Below are 23191 nucleotides of genomic sequence, written 5' to 3'. Positions count from 1 at the left end.
TCTCTTATTTAGCATTGAGTCTTCATGACAGCAGCAGCTTAGAGGCAATGTCCACTTGCCAGCACAACTGGCTGGAGTTATTTTTAAGCTATTATGGACATTTTCTCCTTGATACACTCCTGTTAAATCAACAAGAATGGCTGTTTCACAGGCTTATAAAATCCTGTGGGGTACAAGCATCTTTTTTATGATTTTACCTCACTTAAATCTGGGATTGTTGTCTGACTACAAGATCTGTGGAGATTCTGCATGTGAAAGTAAGTCCTACCTACTAATATATAATGCCAGTTTATAATAGCCTATATATTTAGTTTGTATACAATCAGCCACATTTAAAGCTTTCTTTATGATGATATTTTTTTACTGTTTTCATGCATACATTTAATCCATCTATCCAGTTCTTACTTAAATTATGTCTTTGTGTTTGTCTCTTTGCTACTACGTGTGTGTTTGTAGGCTTCATGAGCAGAGTGCAGGCCATCAGGGACCACCATGGTAAGGACTGCCGTTTCCTGAGCTTTAGACGAGGAGACACATTCTTTGTTTACCACAAACTCACTGGAAAGAGGGAAGACCTGTGGGCAGGCAGCGTGAGTTTGATATCTCCATCTATTTGCCTATATATCCGCCTTATTCTCTCTTTAAAGCAGCATATAATTAATCAACTACCAAATGTAAACAATCCCTCATCTCAGGTTCTAGGTTAAACAGATTAGTCTTGATTATAATACAGATAGTTTAGGTTTTCAGCACTGATTGGCTGAGTCATGTTAACGCTGCATCTGATAAACACAAATGTCTGAGAGCTCTGCAGTTCTTTTACTTAATGATGTGATTATGTACCATGACAGACAGAATGATAAACACTAATCTACATATTAATGTGCTGAACCAACATCACCCCTACTTGTGAGTCTTTTACTTTGGTAATCATTTTATGTAGCCATTGTAGAAGAACTGCTCTGCTTTTCAGTGACATAACATGAAGTTATTGATTAAGGTGAAAATGATTTTGTTAAAGTACTGACCCATGTGACACCATTCCTCGCACTGAATTTTAAACCATGGTAATTTGAGTAATGCTCATCCACCACTGCTTTGAGTGACCTTTGGTTTAAGCAAAGATTGAACCAATGTGAACTAACCCTATTTATTTATGTAACTGTGGAGTGTTCAACACAAATCTATACCTGAATGCACAAAAAAGTGATTGCAGATGCAGATATTTGATATAAAGTTAAAACAGATACCAGAACCACTGTGATACGAAATCCACATTGCGTCAAGAGTCACCTCAATTTTTTTTTATTTTCAAGTATCTTATTGAATTCTTAGAGTTCTTATACAGTACAAGCCTCTTTTCTGATGGGACTGTAATTCTTGTTGCTGTTTGCTTCCTCCTTCATTTTTTTCACAATGCTGTCAGGGCTTCACAGAACTGTGATCACTGCTCTGCTTCCTTTTGATTTCAGATTGACAAACAGTTTGGTTATTTTCCAAAGGATGCAGTGCAAGAGGAGCAGGTTTATGCTACTGTGGAGAAAGTAGTGGAGACACAGGTAAATAGACTTTGAGATTAGAGGTTTTGAACAAAGCAAACTCTTTCATAATAACTTTAGTTTGTGATTGTAAATCAAAATAGAATAAATAGTGAATTGGTGCAATGTTTGGTGTAGTATTTGAATCTATACAAAATAAAGCCTTATTCCTTATTTCCTCTCTTCATTCAGAAATCTGATTTTTTCTGTATGGATGAGTTTGGTTACCCCATTGACTCCAGTCATCTGGATAGTGATGATGATGGTGATGATAATGATCAGAAAATCCAAAACCAGGAGTCAGAAACCACCCAAACCACTCTATACACCGATGACACAAATGCTGAAAGTCTACAAACATCTGAAGATCCTTCTACAGAATCTCCAGTTTCAACACAGGCAACTGAGGCCACACTGACAGAAGAGGACGAAAACAAAAATACTGGTGACGCTGCTGCCAGGACTCACGAGGAAGCACAGGAGACTCCTGCAGCTCCGAACGAACAAGGTGGGTCTGCTCCCTCTTCCTGGCTGGGTTCTTCAGTGACAGGATGGTTAGGTCTTGCTAAAGAGGAAGAAACTGAAAATTTGGCTGACGGAGAGAAAGAAGATGAGGGAAAGGAGATGCAGGCCGGAGCTTCTGTCGCTTCTTCAGTGACAGGGTGGCTGGGGTTGGGAGGAGATGGAAAACCTGATGATGCTATAGAAAGCAGAGAAGAAGACGGAGAAAGTGATGATTCTATTACTTCAACCATGACCGGGTGGCTTGGCTTTGGAGGAGAGAAAAAAACGGATGATTCAGTAGAAAAAGAGCAAGGTGAAGAACGAGACAATGAGGAAGAACCAGCAGAGAAATTCAGGAGCAGGAGGATGTCTCTAGATTTAGAAGGCAGCCAATTACATGAAGAGGAGAAGAAAGAGATGGGGACATTGGGTTGGCTAGGAAATGGACTGTCGAGTACGCTGGGGTTTGGCATTACTGATCAGGAGTCAGGACGTGAGACAACAGCTGAAATAGAAGCCAAGGAAGACGAACAGCCAGAGCCTGCTTCTTGGTTGGATATGGGGATTGGGGACATGTTAGGCTTTGGGAATGACAAGAGTGAAGTTGACGAGAGCACAGGAAGTGGTTTAAAGGAGACAGAAGAGGACATAACCTTAGAACAACCAACAAGCTCAGAGAATATGGATACCAGTCAATCACAACCTGCACTGACAGAGGAGATAACTACAAATGAATTGGAGGTGGAAGAAACTCAGAATGACCAAGATGCCCCATCAGAGATTAGAGTCAGTGCTGACAGTGATAATAATGATATAAGTACTTCAGACAGTAGCAAGGATAGTGTCTTCCCTGAAGATGCAGCATCCAAGATTGATCAAAAAGATATTACGCCTCAGACCGAGTTAGAGAGAACGCCCAAGGCTGTAGGTGAAATGTCTTCGAAGCTCAACAACAGTGAGGAAGAAGAGGAAGATAATGTTTCAGATATTTACAGAAGAGAAGAGAAAAATGTCCTAGACTTGGAAAGATCAGAAGAAATGGAAGGTAAAGATCATGAGATGCCCAAATCAATAGAGAATGAGAGCGAGGATGAGAACAGAGAGCGAGGGGAACAAGACATTAAAACTGCAAGTGACACTGATCAGGGTGTTTTTACACAATCTGACATAAATTTAGGGCCTGATGTGAGCTTTGTGGATTTAACTTCAAACTCCATGGGAGGATCTGTAGGCGAGGCTGAGGACAAAGCAGATGACATTGTTGAGGAAGTTGCCGAAATCCCAAATCAGATCAATCAGAACACAGAGGAATCCACAGATGCATCTATAAAAATTAGTGTAAGTAGTCATGAAGGTGAAAGGAATGATGCACAAACAGATGTTCTTCACAGAGAAATTCCCACGACTCAGACTGATGACTTAGCAGAACAAAGTCAAGTCAGCAGAGGTGGAGAGAGTCAGCCTTTCTTATCATCAGGCGCAACTGTGGAGAGAAATGAACCAGTCTATAGTGAAGATGACAGTTTACCTGCTCACAGTGTGGAAACCAGTGTTGAACACTCAGATTCACTTGCTATGATTGATAGTAATACAGATACAGAAACACAGCAGGGTGAGTTAGGACTGGAGGGGGAGCTGCACCCTGTTGAGGACAGCTCTCAGGAGTTTGACTCATCCAATTATACTGATAGAGGTACTGAAATGATGAATGAAAATGCCTCAGAGGAGGACAGAAGAATGTTTTCCACTAGTGAGAGCACAACACAGATGGAAAACAATGCAGATCAGGACTCATATCTACATGTGCAACAAGGGGCCACACAAAGTGCTGGTGATGAACATGAGCTAAAGGAAACGGTTAAAGACACCGAGAAAGACAGTGAGGACAAAATCCAGACAGTTCAAACTGAGAAAGAGACAATAGAGACTGAGAGTGATGAAGAAGAGGAGTCAAAGCAAGGGGAAAAGGAGGGGGAGAGGGAAGCGATAGAGGAAGAGGAGAAACTGGAGGAGTTAAAGGAGGTAGGGGAGATAAATGCACAGGAAAAACAGCAGGAAGTGGAGGAGGAAAAGCAGAGTGAGGTCGAAGAGCTAAAGGAAGAGGAGAAACAGGAGGAGGTGGAGGAAAAGGAACAGGAGAGGGTAGAGGAATTGGAGAAGGAAGTGGTGCATGAGTTGAGGGAAAAGGAGAAACAGGAGGAAGTGGACGAGATAAAAGAAGAGGACAACCAGGACGAGTTGAGGGAGTTAAAGGAAGAGGAAACTCAGGGGAAGGGAGAGGAGTTGAATGAGAAGGAGAAAAATGAGGAGATGGAGGAAGTAGCAGTGGAGAAGATGCAGGAGGAGATGGAAGAGTTAAAGGAGGAGGAGAATCATGAGGCACTAGACGAGTTCGAAGAAAATAAGGAACAGGAGGAAGTGGAGGAGATTAAAGAAGAGGACAACCAGGAGGGGGTGGAGGAGTTAAAAAGAGAGGAAACTCAAGGGGAGGGAGTGGAATTAAATGAAAATGATAAAAATGACAAGATGGTGGAAATGATGGGAGAAAAGAAGCAGGAGGAGATGGAGGAGCTAATGAAGGAGGAGAATCAGGAGGTGGTGGAGGAGTTTGAAGAAAAGAAGGAACAGGAGGAAGTGGAGCAGATTAAAAAGGACAACAAGGAGCATGTGGGGGAGTTAAAGGAAGAGGAGAAGAAGCAGGAGGAAGTGGAGGAATTAACAGAGGAGGAAAGGCAGCAGACAGAAGAGTTAACAGAAGAGGAGAGCAGGGAGTTAAATGGAGAGCAAGTACAGTCTCATTTAGAGGTGGAGATAGAAAACACCCTCCACTCTTTCCCTCACACTCAGAAAGACATTGACAGTCCAGAATCAGACAGCAACGAGAAGGAGACACAAGACGAGGACGGCTCAAAATCTGTGTTCTCCGAAACATCCACAGAAACTGAAAAGAGACAGACTGAAAACCCACAGATGGAAGAACAGGAGAGAGGGGGAGAAAAACAGACACAGGAGAGGATGGAAGAGGTGAAGGATAAAATGGCACAGGAGGAGGTTGAGGCGAAGCAGGAGATGGAGAATGTGGAGGATGAGAGGAAGGGCAAGGAGGAAGAGAGGGGCCTTAAATGCTCAGATGAGCTTTGTCTACAATCGAGTGAAGACGGATTTGCGAGGGACAGAGATGGAAATGATTCTGCAGATAGGTTGAGCTCAGGAGATGAAGCAGCAATGGAAGCAGAAAAACAAAATCCAATGGCTGACAATGATCAAATATTAGCAGACAGGACAGGAGTGAGTCAAACGGTACCAGCTGAAAGCATGGAGAGAGATGAGGCCGGAATGCGGGAGGAGGAGGAAAAGAGAGATGATGACGAGAAGGAAAATGATCTTCTTTATTCAGGTGAGAGTGGCCAAAACAGCCTTCCTGATCAACTGTCATTCGGCCAGACAGCTGAGAGCAAAAAAGATGATCAACTGGATTCTGGCGAAGCAGACAACACTGACCTTTCTGATGCCAATAGGCTCCATCAGGGGGATACAACTGAGCCTGAGGACACTGGAACCAGCAGCAATGGGATTTACACTGAGAGGAAAACAGAGCCAATTCACTCTGGTCATGAGACATACTCAGAGGAGGACACTGTCAGGGAAGAGACAGAGATAAACATGAGGCATGCCGATATGCAGGTGATGAGCCAGCATCATAATACAATTGATTCTGAATTCAGGACAGAGGGAGGAATAGATTTAACAGTTTCGTCCAGTGACCCTGTGATATCTGAGCAAACTGTTCTTTCTGATGGTCGCAATAAAGAGACAGCAGAGACTGGAGGTGGAGGCGCATTCGGCCTTTTCAAAAACGCCTTCAGTTATTTCAGCCAAACACCTGTCGCTGAAACTGAGGGATCCACAGAACCTGCCCCAAGTTTGGATTCTAACACAGGTGAGGCATCCAATGCACAGACCTCTCTGACTCCTCAACAAGAACTGGATTCAACCACGGATCCAAGTCAGGATTATATACAAGAGTCACACACAGAATCTCCCATCACAGTGTCACAACAGCAGCTGCAGCCTTCTCCTCCCTCTACAGACACTCAGACATCCTCTCCATCCCAAACCCAGACCCATTCTCATCCCACAGAAAGCCCCCTCCAAACAAAACCCCCAACCAAACTTTACAAGAGCCTCCTCACCTACATAAGCGCGGATGAGACGACAATTTTGACAGAACTCTTTGGGCGACACAAGCTGCAGTTCTTGGATTACATTTTAGGAAGCTCAGAAACCACGACAGATGACCCCGATAATGATGAATCGATATTGTTGGATATAGAAAGACTTCTGCATTATCACAGGGAGACGCTGGTCACTCCTAGCATGAAGCTTGCAGATGCTCCGCAGGAGGATAAAGGAAAGACCAGAGCGCTCATCGCACTTCAGAAGCTAGAAATGCTGTTGGCAAACGTGAGAGAGACTTTAAGCACAGGTGAATCAGACATCAGTAACACAAACCATCAAGGTTTCAAAGATCATGGCTGACATCAATGATACTTTAAGTTAATCTGATATTATTTCTTTGGCATGTGTTTTTGACTGGCATTGATCAGAGTGCATGTGTTTCCCTACTGAATACAGCTGAGGACAGCTGTGTTGGTGGATCCTGCTCAACCCACAGCAACAATAAGGAAATGGCCACTGAGGAAGACAACAATGTTCAGAGAGATGAATGGATGGGGCTGGACAAACTTAGTGGAGGTACAGGAAATGAGAAAAGAGGTGAAACAGGGAAAAGAAGTGAAAAAGAGAGAGTGTCCTCTGAGTCCCATCCTCACATTCAGCCAGGACCACCAGAGTCACTGGAAGGTATGGATGACTCAAGTATCCCTCAATCAAAAAGGATTTAATGATGATTCAAAGAAACTAAGCAATAACATATGAGAAGGAATGCTACTCACCCTGCTGCATCCTCATGCCAGCAACAGCCTGGAACATAATGACATGGTCAAAACACTATTTACTTTTGTTTTTGAAGAAGAAGCCTACATTAATACATTAAAGATAAAAGCTTTGGCTCGAATTCTAATAATGTATAATTGTGATAAAGTGAAAAGCTAATTTTTTTAATTCTGTAATGTCTGCTCTAACTCCAGGGGCAATGAAGCAAATTAAGGACTTTGTTCTTCTGATCACTGAAGACACAAACACTCATGTTCATGCAGTGAGGGAGCTCTTCATATGGCTTACTGTACAGGTAAGAGTTGTAGGTTAAATGATCAAAGCCAGAAATGCAATTTGTTTGTCAGTTGACAATCAACTACAACCCTGATTCCAACAAAGCTGGGACACTGTGAAAAGTGTAAACAAAAAAAGAGTGCAATGATTTGCAAATCCTTTTCAACTTATATTCAACTGAATACAGTACAAAGACGAGATATTAAATGTTCAAAGTGATAAACTTCATTGTTTTTTGTAAATATACACTCAACTCTGGGTTAGATGCCTGTAACACAGTCTAAAAAAGTTGCAACAAAAGGCTGGGAAAGTTGTGGAATTCTCAAAAAACACCTTGAACATTTCACAGGTAAATCGATAACTGATAACAGATTTAAGTTTCATTATTGGGGCATCCTCGAAAGGCTCAGTTGTTGACAAGCAAGGACGGTGCCAGATTCACCACTTTGTGAAGAACTGTGTCAGCAAATAGTCCAACAGTTAAAGAGAAAATTCTCTCAATGCACATTTGCAAGAAATTTTGTGAGTTCACTATCCACATCCATAATATTGTCAAAAGATTCAGAGAATCTGGAGAAATGTCTGTACATTCTGTAATGAGTGTTGTTAAAAGAACAGGCTGTCAGACAGTGGTTAACATACAACTGTCCCAATTTTTTTGGAACATGTTGCTAGTATCAAATTCAGAATGAGTGTTGATTTACCAAAAACAATAGTTTATGAATTTGAACATTATATTTGTTGTCTTTGTACTGTATTGAATTTAATACACCCCAAAAAGGATTTGCAAATAATTGCGTATTGTCTTTATTTATATTTTACACTTTTTGAATTGGGCTACATGGCTACAATGATGCATGGCTGCATCATCTTTCAGGTTCATTCCTAACAACATCAAATATAACTTACAGAGGTAAACCTGTTGTGTTTGAGAGGGATGTTTCATCATTGTACAAATAGTGCTGTAAATATGTGAATCAATCATTAAAATCCTAACAGATTTAAAACAATCGCTTTTTACTTGGTGAAAAAAGTCAAATGCAAAAACATTATTTAGATTAGATATTATGACTAAAATCAAGGCAGGATCCATTTTGTTCCTGTTTAGTTTTAACATGTTTTGTCAGTAATTCAAAGTTTACAGGTATGGCTAGTTTTAATTCATTTGTAGGCTTTCTTTGGGTCCCTCTGGGTGGCCATTTGACCTAAGGACCCTCTGACACACCTTCAGACGTCCATACAGCTGTTGTTTAAGTGTATGCATGCTGTGGATCTGGTTCTTTAAGACACTGAACTTTTGACATGTTGATGTGACTCTGCCTGCGTCTCAGCTGTCAAGCTGACCTGGTCCCGTTATCCCCACTCACATTCTTTAGTGCTGGTGGGTCCATTACACACATTGGGCCAGCTGGCAGCCAATCTGCTCTAAAGGCAAACTGTTTCAAATGTTTTAAAAGGACTAGATTCTCTTGTTTCAAATGGACGAAAACGACGCTGAGTCGGTGAGTAGGCTACCTTTTCAAACATTTGGTGACTGAGTCAAGTCTTCACTGAGGTATGCCCTACTTAGACCAGCTTGTTATTACCCTGCCGCCGTATATCAACACAGGTGACACATGGACATGAGCTGCTTGAGAAAGATGCCTTTTTGTATAAAAACATTTTATGTTAAGTTTGAGATACGTATGTAAGTTATTCTGGAGATTGTCAAGTACGACATTGAGGGCTCTCCATTTTGCTTAGTGACACCTGTTTCACTTGGTGTCACTTTAAAAGTGCTCCGATGTGCCAGTGTGGCATTTTACAATTGGTGACGTTGCGGTTGAACCATTTACACTGGCGGGGGTGTAATTATATCTACTTGAGCCTGCGAGTGCTGAAAACAATGTAAATGTATTTCTCAAATCTTCAGATATATTTTACACATCTTATTATCATCTTCTGAAGCAATACTAGTCTAGTGGAATCTTTACGAGGAGTATATAGAGAAAATACAACATTCTCCACCCCTACGACGTGCAATTTGACGTGGTCCACTCTCGAGCGTCAGTGTTGTGAATAGGATGTGAAATCGCCGCTAGCCCGGGTAGATGGCTTTAGTTTCTGTTCCTAATGTCAGTTTTAAATGACAGATATTAATTTAATTATCAGATGAAATAGTTGGGAAATGGCGGAACATACGGCGAGCGACCAGTTGGCCAGCAAAGCGGTCGACTTCCAGGCGACGGCGGAGACTTACTACAGTATCGCCGTGGAGAAAGTGAAGGATGTACGTTATGTGGCAGGTTTCGTTAGCATTTCCTAACTAGCCGCCGCAGCTGATACAACGTAGCGTTACCGGATTGTCAAGCAGTAGAGTACAGCTCATTTGTTATGGCTGAGTACATCTTTTAATGTTGGACAGCTCATGTTTGACTACATGTGTGTCGTGTCAGTGCTGTAAATCAGCTGTCAAAACTACAATGAGATATTCAGTCGCTTTCTCAGTGGTGTTTGTTATACTTCCCAGAGTTAGCTTGTAATAGTTAGCTAGCTAATTGATAGTAACGTCAGTAAGTCTGGTCAGGTGTTGCTGTGCTTTCCTGTTGTTTCTTATCTTTAATCTTAAATATGGCATGTGTTTTTTAAACATTTAATCCTAGTAGATGACTCTGTTACTGCTTTCTAGAAGTTACTATCTACGTGTACTTAGTTTCTTTAACAACTGTCTAATAAACTGTTAGGGCTGGGTAGTCAGGGATAACTACTTGAAATACCAGCGAACACAAATTTGAGCTATACATTCAGTGGTCAGTTGAAAGAACATTAAAACAACTTAAAGATGCTTTTTAGAAGTGTAAGGAGCATAATCCTGACCTCTGAAGCAACAGCTGTTTTGTGGGTCTCTGACTGCTAGGTCTCTCATTTTTCATTACATTCACCGCAATTGATTAGAAGTACTTTGCAGGGCAGTCAGGCAGCACTAAGAAGCCATACATCCACAATAAATATTCTATTGTGTAAAATCCAGTAAGTTAAATAGAGTGAATCATGTGTTGTTCCCAGACATACAAGGATCTCACTTCTTTTTAAAAGTTGTTCACCAAAACCAACTCCTGAATGATCTCTCCTCTTTATTTAGGTTGTATCATCACTGCCTGATGACATCAGACCGGGGCCAGACCTGTACGGGGTGCCATGGGAGCCAGTCATTATCTCCAGTGTGGTGGGGATGGTGACAATACTGTTGTTCACCTGTAGATGTTATAGTTCTGTGAGTACACAGCCATGTATATACAGTACGCACCAATGTCCACCAACATACTTTTGGTTCGGACATAGACACAAAGAGACCTCATTTGTTCCTTTGACAATTGGCTCATTTATCAACTGATTGGATCCCTTTAATGCAGTAGCAATGAGATTGTACATTTGCTGATGGTATGCCACAAGTGGTTCAGAATTATATTTTATCTCGGCGTCACTCCTAATGACTACCTGTTTATTGTTGTTTCCTTCTTATTTCCCCACAGGTAAAAAGCAGAATGTATCGAAGTAAGTTCTCACTACTTACTCTTTGCTATCACATTTTTGTGACTTGACAGAAATAAAATGAATACACCACTAATTGCTTTCAATCTCCCTCTCTTTTTTTTTTTTTTTTTTTTTTTAAGAAATAACTGAAAAGTAGTTTGAATAAACCCTGTATTCCCTGTTTTCAGGTAAAGAGCGGTGGATGGCTGGGCAGGTTGCACAACTGCTGGATGAGAAATGTAAAGTCCTTGAGACTCTCAGCAAATGTCAGCAAGAGGTTAGTGTCGCCCCTACCGACTGGTGCCATACTTATGGTGTCTGAGACGTAATCAAAATCGTTGCGAAATCATTGCAGAAAATTGGCAACATAAGCTCAAATTCTGATGAAATGCATTTTTGTTATGGTCAGCATGAGCCTGCTTTAATTTACTGAAATGTATTTCCTCACGATGTGTCATTTACAGTATGATGACCTGGAGAGCTCCCTGAGGGACAGCGGCGTCTTGGCCCAAACTCAAAAGACAGAACATCTGGAGGTAAGTCAGACAGAAAAAAAGAATTCAAGGGAGATAAAGTAATGTCAAACAACCTAGAAACCAAAACCATATTGTTAAACTATGGACTTCTTTATAGTGTTTTGCTGAGAGTTTATTGTTATTTATCATATGTGACCTCAGTCTGTTAGATATGTTTTCAGTCTATGGTATGTTTTAAATGATTTATTGAACAAAACTGCAGAGAGTTCTTGATGTATTTCATTGTGTGCACATTGACAGCTCCCAGGTTAGGTTAGGACTTTATAAAAAGTTAGTAACCAGGGACCAGACTATAAGCAGTGCACGACAAAGCTATGAAAATCACAGACACAGTTCCAGAACCCCCCCACAAAATTAGCACATGAGAGTGAATCTGGAGTCTGCTTTGAGTCTGTCTTTTTCACTGGCAATAATGTTTACAAACTGTAACCAACAACTCCTGCATAGTATACCTTACAGTTAGACTTGTAATAAGTGATTTTTTTCGCCACTTGGGGGCAGTGGATACCAGTTGTGAGCACAACATTGACACTGTCTTTCAAGTTGATGTTATTAACTTGTTCGCAAACAGTTGCTTATTTACACATCCATTAGTTAGGGAGCAACATTATCATTTACCACCTGGTCATTACAGTGGTGTGTTTTTAACCTCTACCAACTCCTGTGGGAAATATGTGGCTCTTCAGCTGCTAATAACTCCACTGTGTTCACCAGCTAGTATCTAACTGTATCTGTGCAACAACAACACTATAAAAGCAGTGAGAGTGAACCAAAACAGTAAAGTTGTGGACAGAACAGCTGAATAATGAGTTGAAACTCACTGTAAAGCCAAAGGGGTGTTGCAGATTCAAGTGATAATTATCTTTAGGTTTGTCACTATGAACAACTACTTTGATATTGTCAATTGATGCATTTTTCTTATAAAAAAAATAATGATAACAGCCGCTTAAAAACATTTTTTAACTGCCTTACCAAATTTGGAAAGATGATTAATCACATTTTGACGCTGTGATTAATGCGCTCTCACTCCTTTGCTCTTACCTGAAAGACTTTTCTGTTTACACCTCATTTTTTTCTTCCTCCTCCAGGTCAAAGCCAGACAGTTGGGACATGCTAAGAAAGAGCTGGAGAGGGATCTTAAACAACTGAAGGATCAACTGGAACAACAAAGAGAACACAGGATGGAGCAAGAAAAGAGAGTAGGAGCATACACACGACTATCAACAATACCAACGATAACATCTACAATTTTGATTCACGAATCACATCTGGTGTGAAATTGACAAGGTGAATTATGTTTTTTGGTGATCCTTCCAGATAACAGTGCTTGAAGAGAGCATGAAAATGTTTGAAGAAGAAATCAAAGACCTCCAGTCACAAGAAGAGCAGGTACCGTCACCTAACCTCTCTGTATCTTTACATTCTTGTCCTCTCCTCTTTGCTGCTTTGTCTTTTCCTCCTGTGCTCTGTACCTCCATCTTTTTCATGACATTATTGTTGCCTGATTGTCTCCAGGCACAAACCACTCTGAAAGTGTACAATATGAATAGTGACAGACTGCAGAGGAATCTGGAAACAGCTGGAGAGGAGAACACACTGCTGCAGGAAAGCAACGCTCAGGTAGGATGCTGCACACACATGCTTTAAGTACTGCTGAACCATTTTGTTCCATTTAGTCCATCCAGTCACATTATGTTCTAGATTTCTGTTTTTTTCTGTGAATTCTTTACAACCCGTGTACACAGTATTGCTGAAATCTGATCTGTTCTTGGCATAATTCATATCTTTGTCCTCCCTTCTCTGTCTCTATTCTCTGTGTTCCTTCTCTTTGTCTCTGCAGTTGAGGCAGCAGGTGGAGGGATGGGCAGAAAGAGTGAGTGAGTTGGAAGCTGAGATGAGCAGGTGTGAGGCCGCCCATAGCGGGATGCTGCAGGATGTGGCCAACAAGGATGAGCGCATAATGGTATGACTGGTTCTAGCATTGCTCATAGTATATTCTTGCTAGTTACTGTATAATATACCATTCATTTTCAAGTAAACACTGGGTTTAAATAATGGAAATATCTCAAGAGCTACTACAGAAGAAGACTGCAAATTGATGTAAAAGATTAACTGAAGCTAATTCATCCAGTTATATTACTTTCTGTTGTTAGAAATAAGTGTGACACCAAATACGTGCATGCTTCCAGTCCTTGACAGATCGGCTGCTGAGGATGAAAGGTTGGGATTCAGACTTGGAGGAAGAGGAAGGTGCGGAAGGAGGAGAGAAGGAGACATCCAATGGCACAGCAGGGAGAGGAGGAGAGAATGGACGAGAAGATATTGTGGACACACAAGGCCATCTCCAGAAAGTCCAGAAACTTATCTATGCTGCTAAGGTATTTGACATATTGGAGACAGGCACACAGTGTTGATGACACTGAAGGGTTTGGAAACTCTCCGGACTCATTCATATGAAACACAACTGTACACTTTACTCATTTCCTACTAATGTTGGTTTTATTTTTGTGTCTAGCTAAATGCAGACCTCAAATCAGTAGATGAAGACAAGGACAGAATATTTGCAAAACTCAACGATGAAGTCAAAGCTAAAGAAGACCTGCAAGGTGAGTCAACTTTACTCTGTTTTATGCAGATGGATATGTAAAAGATATCTGATACAGAACAAACAAGTCTGACAAAGCCCATGTTTACATGATAATGTTATGAATCTGTGCAACATATAAACATCTTTGTGTTTGTTTTTATTTTTCCCTCTAGTGAGCATTAAGGAGATGAATAATGAGAAATTATCTCTGCAGTCAGACACTGAGCAGTACGCCGATCAGGTAGTTGACCTCAACTGTATATTAGTGCAATAATTTGTTAAATATCAACATCCAAAAATCCACATTCATTTGCTTTAGAATTCATTCCTCTTCTTCTTGTGTTCAGGTCCAAAGATTACAGCAGAAACTCCAGATTATGACAGAAATGTACCAGGAGAACGAGCTCAAGCTGCACAGGTACAGTATAGACATACAGATAAATGTGCAGAAATAACTGTAGTAGTCGTCCAGGATTTTGATGAGTGTGTGTGTTTGCAGGCTGCTCACGGTGGAGGAGAAGGAGCGCATGCAGAAAGAGGAGAAGTTAAATAAGGCAGACAAAAACATTGCATTGGCCATGGAAGAACTCAGCAATTATAGGTAGGTGTTTCCTCAAAGTATTACCAAATACACTGGCAATGCACGATATGCATGATACATTTGTAGAAACACCTGTAGAGTCTCACCTGTATGTAATTTTTTCTGCAGACAACGAGCAGAAGAGATGGAGGAAGAGCTGGAGAAAAGCAAACAGTCTTACCAGACTCAAATATCGGCACATGAGAAGAAGGCTCACAATAACTGGGTCAGTAAAACACCTCAAAAACATGGAATGAAAAAAAATTAGGGTCTTCTTCTTCTTCTTCTTTTTTTTATTTACAACCAAATAGATGTCAGTTGATGTTGTTGTGGCTGTGGTGGTTTGTTTCTCCATTTCCTCTCTTTCACTGCAGCACACATCTACTGGCACTCGATCAGGGGTTTTTTAAGCCCTATTTGCACGTTACTAGTTTTACAAGGGGACCTCATGATAATGATTAGAAATGATTCCCACTACTTTTGTGTTTTGTTCTGGGCATTTGCACATGATAAGCAAAGTCTGTATTTTTTATTCAGACTTACTGACATTATCCCCCGGATATGATGTTGAGGCTTTGCGTAACATCCACATCTATGCTGTATAGCAAGATGAGCCTCCTGAATAAGTTGTATATTGTGTCATTCCTACCAGAGGTCTCCAGGTAATACTAGACCTGTGTAATTAAGGCTTTAGTCTATAATGTTATGAGTGCTGGATCCAGTTAACTTAATGTTGTACACAGATCTTAACTGTATCTATATCTATGCACGTGTCATGTTTTGTTACTGATCTTGGCTCGATGTTTTTTAGCTGGCAGCCCGAGCAGCTGACAGAGACCTATCAGACATCAGGAGAGAGAACGCTCTGCTCAGACAGAAGTAAGCATACAATAACTAAACTTGAATTAATAAAAGGTTAACATGTACTTAAAATTGTCTCTTTAGAGCGTATTCGTGTTTATGGACCATGAGACCAACAGCGGTGGAATTTTTAAAATTATTCTTAATTCCATAGAAATATTTGAGATGTTTTCATCTGTTCTTTGTATAAACCATATTGTGTACATTACATATCAGGTCCAGACAATGTTTGTCATGTGTTGACTTCAGGTGTGTTTGTTTACAGGCTAACAGACACACAGTTTAAACTTGATGCCCTCGACAAAGATCCCTACGCCCTGAACAGCCTGGCTAGACCACTTCCTTTCAGAGGTTAGCACACCCTTATAAAACAAAACATGCGTTATCAAACTTACATCATATTCTGTGGCTACTGTACCCCAGCCCGGAAGCAGCAGGCCACAGATTTCCTTGACTTTGCACTCACCAAACTACCCTTCACCTCCAGCTGAGAGGTCACCATATGGTCCGTCTCCTCTGGGTCGACCTGCATCTGAAACCAGAGCTTTTCTGTCTCCTCCTACATTAATGGATGGACCACCTGCTAGACTGTCACCTAGAGGTATACACACACACAAACACACACACACAGAAAGCCACAGTCCACATATATAGTGACAGTATCCAGGTTAGGGTACACCAAACCAGATGAGACCCCCCTAGGATGATGCACAAAAACACAACCACTACAAACATAAATATGTAGTCCTCATTTTCATTCATATACTTCTAGGAAATTCTTAGAGTGTCTTCTTGTGTTTAAGTTGCAAGTTTATATATTTCAAAGGAAAAGTTCATCCCAAATAACTATGCGTATATCAATTAATCATCCTGACTTACGTTGAATTAGTGGACAAAAAATTGTTTTCATTGCATGTCTCCGGTGAACATGGAATCCAGAAATGTAGAGAATTCTTGATGAATTGATGCCGTAGGGGTCTACATTTAACAACAGCAAAACTATGTGAAAACATCTGTTTAAAAACTCACAAAACTGGTGCAGTATAATCAAATTGATGTAGTCCTATGGTCAGTACACCCCAAACACAGGCATTTTTGGCTAAAACCGCATTATTTAAAGCTGAAACTTGATCTACACTCTCTTTACAGCCAGACCTCACTGACAAAAACAGTCATTTTACCTCACTGAATACTGGAGCTGCTGGTCTACCACTGCCTGGATTAGTTGGTTTATTATAATTATGTGACTTTGGTGTTTTGAAGGGTTGGCTCGGATTCACCGAAGTCACACAATAACATGAACAAACTACCAATAGAGGCAGCAGGCAACCAGCAGCTCCCATGTTCAGCGAGGCAAAATTACTGGTTTTATCAAAAGAGTCTAGCTTTGAGGAGAGCTTTGATAAGTTTCACTTTGAGTTCAGTTTTGAATAGTCAGGTTCTAGCAAAAATGCATATGTGTGGGAAGTATTGAGCATATGACTGGATAAATGAAACTTAAATTATACTGCACAAATTATGTGAGAGTTTGTAAAAGATGTTTTTATATATTTTTGCTGTTGGTAAGGGCAGTCGCCCAGGACTTCAATTCATCAAAAATTTCCTCAGTTTGTGATTCACTGCAGGCTAGGCGAAGAAAACAGTTTGCTTCACAAAGTCAACGTAAAGTAGTTGATATACAAAGATAATTTGGGGGTAATTTGAAGTATCCTTTTAAGTACAACCATATTCTCTGTTGTTATTTATAAGCCATTATCTGTAGCATAAGGTTTTGTTAATTGAAATTACAAAACATTAATCTTCTTTACATTCAGTACATTTGCCAGTCCAGTCTCACAAAGTCATCGCAATAAAGACTTGCAGCATGTTGGAGATGACCAGCTGGCTGTAGCATGTACAACTGTAGATGCTCAAACATGTGTAGCTGCATGGTCTGTATGCTGGCATGATGTTAGCACTCTGCAGAGTCCATGGCAAAATAGTGTAATTTGATGATATGTCTTAAATCTCATCAGTTCATTCTGATTGACATGACACTTTCTCTTTGTCTCTGTGTTTCAGTCACATTTATTGTGCCCTAATTGTCTGATATTTTGTCTGCGGCCGATTGGATCTGCTTCTTCCCTTCCCTCTTTCCCTTTCTCTCTCTGTCTTTCTCTCATGCTCACCAACATCTTCAATATCTCTTCTTTCATCCCTCTTTTCCCTTGTACTGTATCTTTCCTCCGGTCCTTTCTTCCACAGTATCTCGCTGTGCAGTGGAGCCCCCAGGTGGCCAAGGAGAGATGGAGCGGAGTGGAGGTCCTCATTCAGACAGTGGCTCAATCTCTCCTACATGGGAGAGAGATCGCAGGGGGCCCCCACCAGGACCCCCTGGGCCACCAGGGCCCTTAGGACCTCCAGGTGTGTTTGTGAGAGAGACAAAGAGAAAGACATAGTATGAATCAGTAAGGTCTGGTGGGTCTACCTGTAATGTTAGAAAGGCCTGGTGATGCCCCCATAACCTGACCAGCACTGACCTCTGAACATATCGAGGATACAATTTAGATCCTATTAACAGACATGAGTGGGTTTCTTTAAATTGCCCTAAAACTAATCAGGTAAGTGCTAAAGAATTGAAACTCCTTCAAGATGATTTCACCAGCATTCCCCGTTTATTATGTTTGAATTTAAACAACTGTTTATATGAGCTGTTATGCTGTTTATGATATTGTGTACTGTACTGTATACTGTATGTCCTCAGTCTCGTGGGGAGATATTTGCATGTGGCACTGCTGGGTTTCTGCTGTGTCATCGACCATTCATCATGGTCATCATTATACACACGTAAAAACTTCACCTGACTTTGTAGAACCATATATACATTGATTTTATTCCGGCCAGATATTTCATGTATGTTCTGAAAGCGTCATGGCGCTCTGTCTGCAAACTTATCAGGAACTTAAGAGGCAGCAGAAACATTGATGTACAGCAGTTAATGCATAGGTGTGATATTAGTTAAGATGGAATGCAGCCATCATTGAGGTTATTAGTGGCACTTGTGTTTGGCAAGTCAACAGTCAAATTCATATGGTGTGCATGTGCATGTCAAATGCATGTTGACGGTGTACGTGTATTGTGTTTAATGCATTTTGAGTTTTGACAATGGAAACTACAGTTGTCTGTGGAGCTCTGTGATAGAGGTGTTTATATTAGATCATTTATCACATGAGGGAGGGAGGGAAAATTTAGCTATAAACACTTTTTATATAGCATATTGTTATGTTCACCCTCAAAGGTAAAAAATCAAAATTCAGATTTTCCTCATATTTCTTATTTTTCAAGCTGTTATACGCACGAAACTCACTCAAACACTTAATTTACTAACTTCAAGTATTCACAGTGTCACTCTTACATTATTTGGAAATGGAGCAACCTTCAAAAATATCAACATGCAAAGAGAGAGCTGTTAATATAATATTGATGCATCTTCACATATCTGAGTCTGTTTTCTTTCTCTCTTACTGTGTCTTTATCCCAGGCTACATGTTCCCAGAACCAGGAGGTCCAATGTACAGGAGACCTCCACCTCCTCCAGGAGCTCTGGGCCTTTTGCCTCCTCCTGGCTCTCTCCCACCTGGCCCTCTCCATCCTCGGGGTCTCCCCCCAGGACCCTCTCACCCTGCAGACTTGGCAGGTGAGTCGCTGTGATCTGTATAGCTGCTTGTCATGTTCTCATCTATAGTGTCCTGCTGTCTTTAAGTCTTTTGGACTGCAGATAGGTGAATGTTCACATACTGAAACTGATAAGAAGAATGCAAACTTTTGTGAGTTTTTAGATGTGTTGGATTGCAAACTCGAAACAAAAAAAACATGAACTATCTAGTTAATTTCCTCTTTTCATTCGTTTCAATGCAGATGGCTCATACAGAGAAAACAGCCATGGGCCTGGTGAACTTGAGCACAGAGAGGTAAGAGATTGATAAGAGATTATTTGTGTGTTTTTGAGGGATTTTGTGTGAGAAGCTTGTGTGTTGGGTAGGGTTGGGTATCGAAACTCAGTACTTTTTGTACTTGGTACCAATTCATGTCGGTACTACCGAGTACTGATTCACTTAATATGAAACGGTGCCAAATTTCGGTACCCGAGGCGGAGCGAGAGCGCATGACTCGCACCTCAGACTCAGCAACAATGGCGACAAAAACAATGTGCAGACAAAAGTTAACGTGCAGCACTGTTCCTAAATGTTCTCAATAAAATGTTGAAACTGAGAAGTTTAGACTATGGGCCGAACGACGCATAGTGCGTCCAAATTCACACCCGTTCTTCTCTGTGGATTTTCTCCTCGAAAATATAGCGAGAAGCCACGCATATCAGCAGAAACAGCAGAATTGTAGCTTTCCGACAAGGCCAAGCACTTGTCGGTAATCCAGTGTTTTCACAGTGAAAAATTACAATAAAATGATGTATAACAGAGCTTTCATACAGCTTTGCACACACATTACTCTTGAATGGATTACTCGCGAACGCAGGCTCACACAGAAATGCCACGCATGTCACATGAAAGCGCAGGACCACACACATCATTGTGCTGTCATCCCATCACGCTCTAAATACAGATCAATTGTCTACAAAATAAACATGACTGTGATATGAGCTTAAAAGTAAAGGCAGTAAAAATACCCCCAAAAAAGGCCTAGGGCCCATAGGGTTAAAAAGTACCGAAATAAGATACCGTTTGGTACCGGTACCAAATTCCAGATACCGGAACCGGTACCATATCGGTTCAATTATGAACGGTACCCAATCCTAGTGTTGGGATTGTTGATCCTGCATCTGTAACATTTCTGTATCTGTGTAACCAGTCTGGTCCTGGTGAACGAAGGACCCCCCCTGAAGCTGATCTAAGGATGGGCGGCCCACCCCCTCCTGGACCCCCAATGGGTCCCATGGATGGTCCCTTTCCTCGCAGAGGACCACCACCTCCCGATTTCTACCCTCCCAGGGGGCCTGGGGGCCCTCCTATGATGCCTAGTAAGCAGCCACGGCCACAACTCTATTTTTCCCTAAATGTCATCAGAGTTAACCTAATGCTCTTTCCATTTCATCTTTCTTCAGTGTGGGCCCCTCCACCGATGATGTTCCCACCTCGTTTCCCTCCCGGTGGACCTCCTCTTCCTCCTGCTCCTCATCCTCACTACGGCCCCCCAGTGCGGCCCCCTCTGCCCGATGGCCACCCACATCCTTCCATGGGTCCCCTCCCTCCTCAGCAGTCCGTCCCCTCCCCACCACACAGCCAGTCGCCAGAGGAGCACACACCCTCGCCTGAAGATGCCATTTGAGCCTGACCGGGTTTTCCACTCGAGCTGTGAGATGACGCGTTTCTGGTTCAAATTTAACTCAGCAGTAGACGGATGTTTGGGCGGGTTACTGTTTCCATCATTCTGTTATTTTTAACACCTACATATTAACCAGGAGGATTTATTTAATGAAGAGTGTTTGCGCAGGGGAAAGCCTTCAGCCTTCACAAGCCCACTTTGTTGCTGTTTGTCTGCTTCTGCTCAGTCTTTCTGCTCTATTCACATCCTCTCTCCTCTCTCTCTCTCCTGCCCTGTCACTTGCCTTGTTTCTCTCTGTTGCTTTGCCCTATCATCATCCAGCGACATTCCCTGTGAAGTACTTGCTGTTGTTGTGGACTCACGGTGACAACGGTTATGTTCTGTTGTGTAATTTCACAGGCAGCTTAATCTGTACGTCTGTGTGTGGGAATGTTGCCATGTGAACAGGAAACAGTTGCTTGTTTGCTTGACAATGCCAGAATGGTTTTTAATGGCACTTAGGTTGAAATGTGTGCATGTAGGAATGCTGTATGTGTGCTATGTGGCAGAGAATATGTGTGTTTACTTATGGAATCAGTCAACATTTCATCCCAATGGCACAAAAAGAGAAATCTAAATGATCTTGGGCTATCATGGAAAAAATGCCTCTTTTTAGGCCAAATACAAGATATTTTATTACACCAACGTTCTTGCCATTTTTTACCATAATTAAAAAAAAATAGCCCTTTAGCATTTTCGTAGTTGTTGACCTGGATTCGACTATACTTAAATCAGATGACATCACATCTTGTCTCCTGAGATGATCTTAAACTCTAAATATTCCTCAAATGAGAAAGTTTCTTAAAATATATCATTAAAGTGCATAACTGATGGCTGCCCTGTGGGATTAGTGGCACTTTTCCTTCATCAACAAAGCTATTATTTAAAACAGCAGCAAGTAAACAGTGTTTCTGATGATGTTACAGTGACCTGCGTATGGCCCAGGCTTGAAAAAGTGGCTTATAGGAGCTGCTTGTATTTTGCCGAAGTAAGCTGTGTGAGGTAAACGGACTGACTGGAAGAGAGGCTACATTCAGAGCCAGGAAGATGACACCCATGTGAATTTTGTAAAAAGTGATTATTAACAGATAAATAAAGAGTGTCAAATTGTCAGTGTCTCCATAATTATATTATTCATGTTGAATTTGTTGTGCATGGAGCAAACTCATCAGAGGCCTCCGGGGATAACAGAGCATTGCAATGTAACTGGAAGTCAAGTTTAGTTGGTTATCAGTGTTTTCTATAATACTGTACATATGACATACATTGGTAATGTTTTAAATACAGTAAATATATAAATGCAAAATATACCTTAATTTATTGGAACCTTGATTGTACAGCACAATCCATATGCAATAATCTCTAAATACTTGACCAAACTCCTGTGATGTGTCATTTTAAACATTAACAGAACTTTTATTTGAAGATGAACTTAACATTAAGAAAATAAATTTGCAACTATGCAATTTAAATTACTTGTAAACTATAGATAATTCTATAGAAGTTTAGATGTGAAATTTAAATCAGATTTATTGCAATTGCTATAAATAGTTGCGATTTTAGTGAGAATGGGAACATCTGGAATATGATTTGAAGGCTGGCTGTGACATTTCAATGCTATGTTGTGACGCATTTTGCCTTTTTATCAAAAAACAAAGCAGCTCATGTAATTTGGATATTGCAGTTGGCCATATTGCAATTTTGATAATGTTTCAAATAATTTGGCTGCCCATATAACATCTCTGAATTCTGAATAAATATTCATATGCTGCTTTTCCCTAATTCATGAAAATACAGATGATACATACTGACTTGGAGAATATTTACTCAGTGTTTGTGGTAATAAGAAATGCCCTACTTTGAACTGTATGTTTTAATATTCATATTATGGTATGGCTAAATGACAGATAAAGTAACTTTCATAGAAATTTGTTCTGATACAAAGTGACAACAGACCTTTTTCACAGCAGACATTTTGACATGTCAAAACAGGAAAATCATGGGTGTAACATAAGATGTTAATGTTGGCTCCATTCCACTTGGGTAAACCAGGTTCTTGTATTCCACATGCTGACAAAGTGACATTTCTTTGTGGGACACTTATTGGAACAAAGCCATCATTAATGTTTTTTTGTTATACAAACACAAAATCTGCTGTGAGACAGACCTATTAACCTCTCTGCAACTTATTTTTGGAATAAGACCATTAGTCAAACAGATTATTGTGGTGAATCATAACAGAACTTCACTGGCTGTCCCGTGCAAGATTTCCATCTTTAAAGCTATTGTTTTGAACCAAAAGCAACAAGCAACCCATGTTTTTGATCTTGTTACACTGACTTACACTTGGCTTTGCCTTCAGAAATGTAGCTTATTATAGCCTCTTGTGTTCTGTCTCTAAAGAAAGAAGTTGTAAGTAAAATGAGACACACCTGGGCTTATGCTCACTATATAGAGGGTATGATGTCACCATTTGTAGAGG

General features: G+C 40.9%; 1 protein-coding gene across 1 annotated transcript; it reads left to right on the top strand.

The window, feature by feature from the left end:
* On the top strand, positions 1 to 21822 carry ctage5 (CTAGE family, member 5). Its single transcript, XM_049597077.1, has 28 exons — positions 1 to 257; positions 457 to 590; positions 1473 to 1559; positions 1731 to 6528; positions 6678 to 6905; positions 7193 to 7293; positions 10396 to 10527; positions 10787 to 10808; positions 10976 to 11064; positions 11252 to 11323; positions 12412 to 12522; positions 12641 to 12712; positions 12839 to 12943; positions 13164 to 13286; positions 13513 to 13701; positions 13839 to 13929; positions 14084 to 14151; positions 14258 to 14328; positions 14410 to 14511; positions 14620 to 14716; positions 15302 to 15369; positions 15617 to 15702; positions 15839 to 15952; positions 17596 to 17754; positions 18872 to 19027; positions 19249 to 19301; positions 20197 to 20365; positions 20450 to 21822. The coding sequence occupies exons 1-28, from the start codon at positions 137 to 139 to the stop codon at positions 20671 to 20673; spliced, it is 7842 nt and encodes a 2613-aa protein (XP_049453034.1). The 5' UTR covers positions 1 to 136; the 3' UTR covers positions 20674 to 21822.
* The last annotated feature ends 1369 nt before the right edge of the window (positions 21823 to 23191 follow it).

Source organism: Epinephelus fuscoguttatus, linkage group LG14, assembly GCF_011397635.1.
Source record: "Epinephelus fuscoguttatus linkage group LG14, E.fuscoguttatus.final_Chr_v1".
Taxonomy (NCBI): Eukaryota; Metazoa; Chordata; class Actinopteri; order Perciformes; family Serranidae; genus Epinephelus; species Epinephelus fuscoguttatus.
The sequence above is the reverse complement of the archived record's forward strand: the minus strand, read 5'-3'. Positions and strand labels throughout refer to the sequence as shown.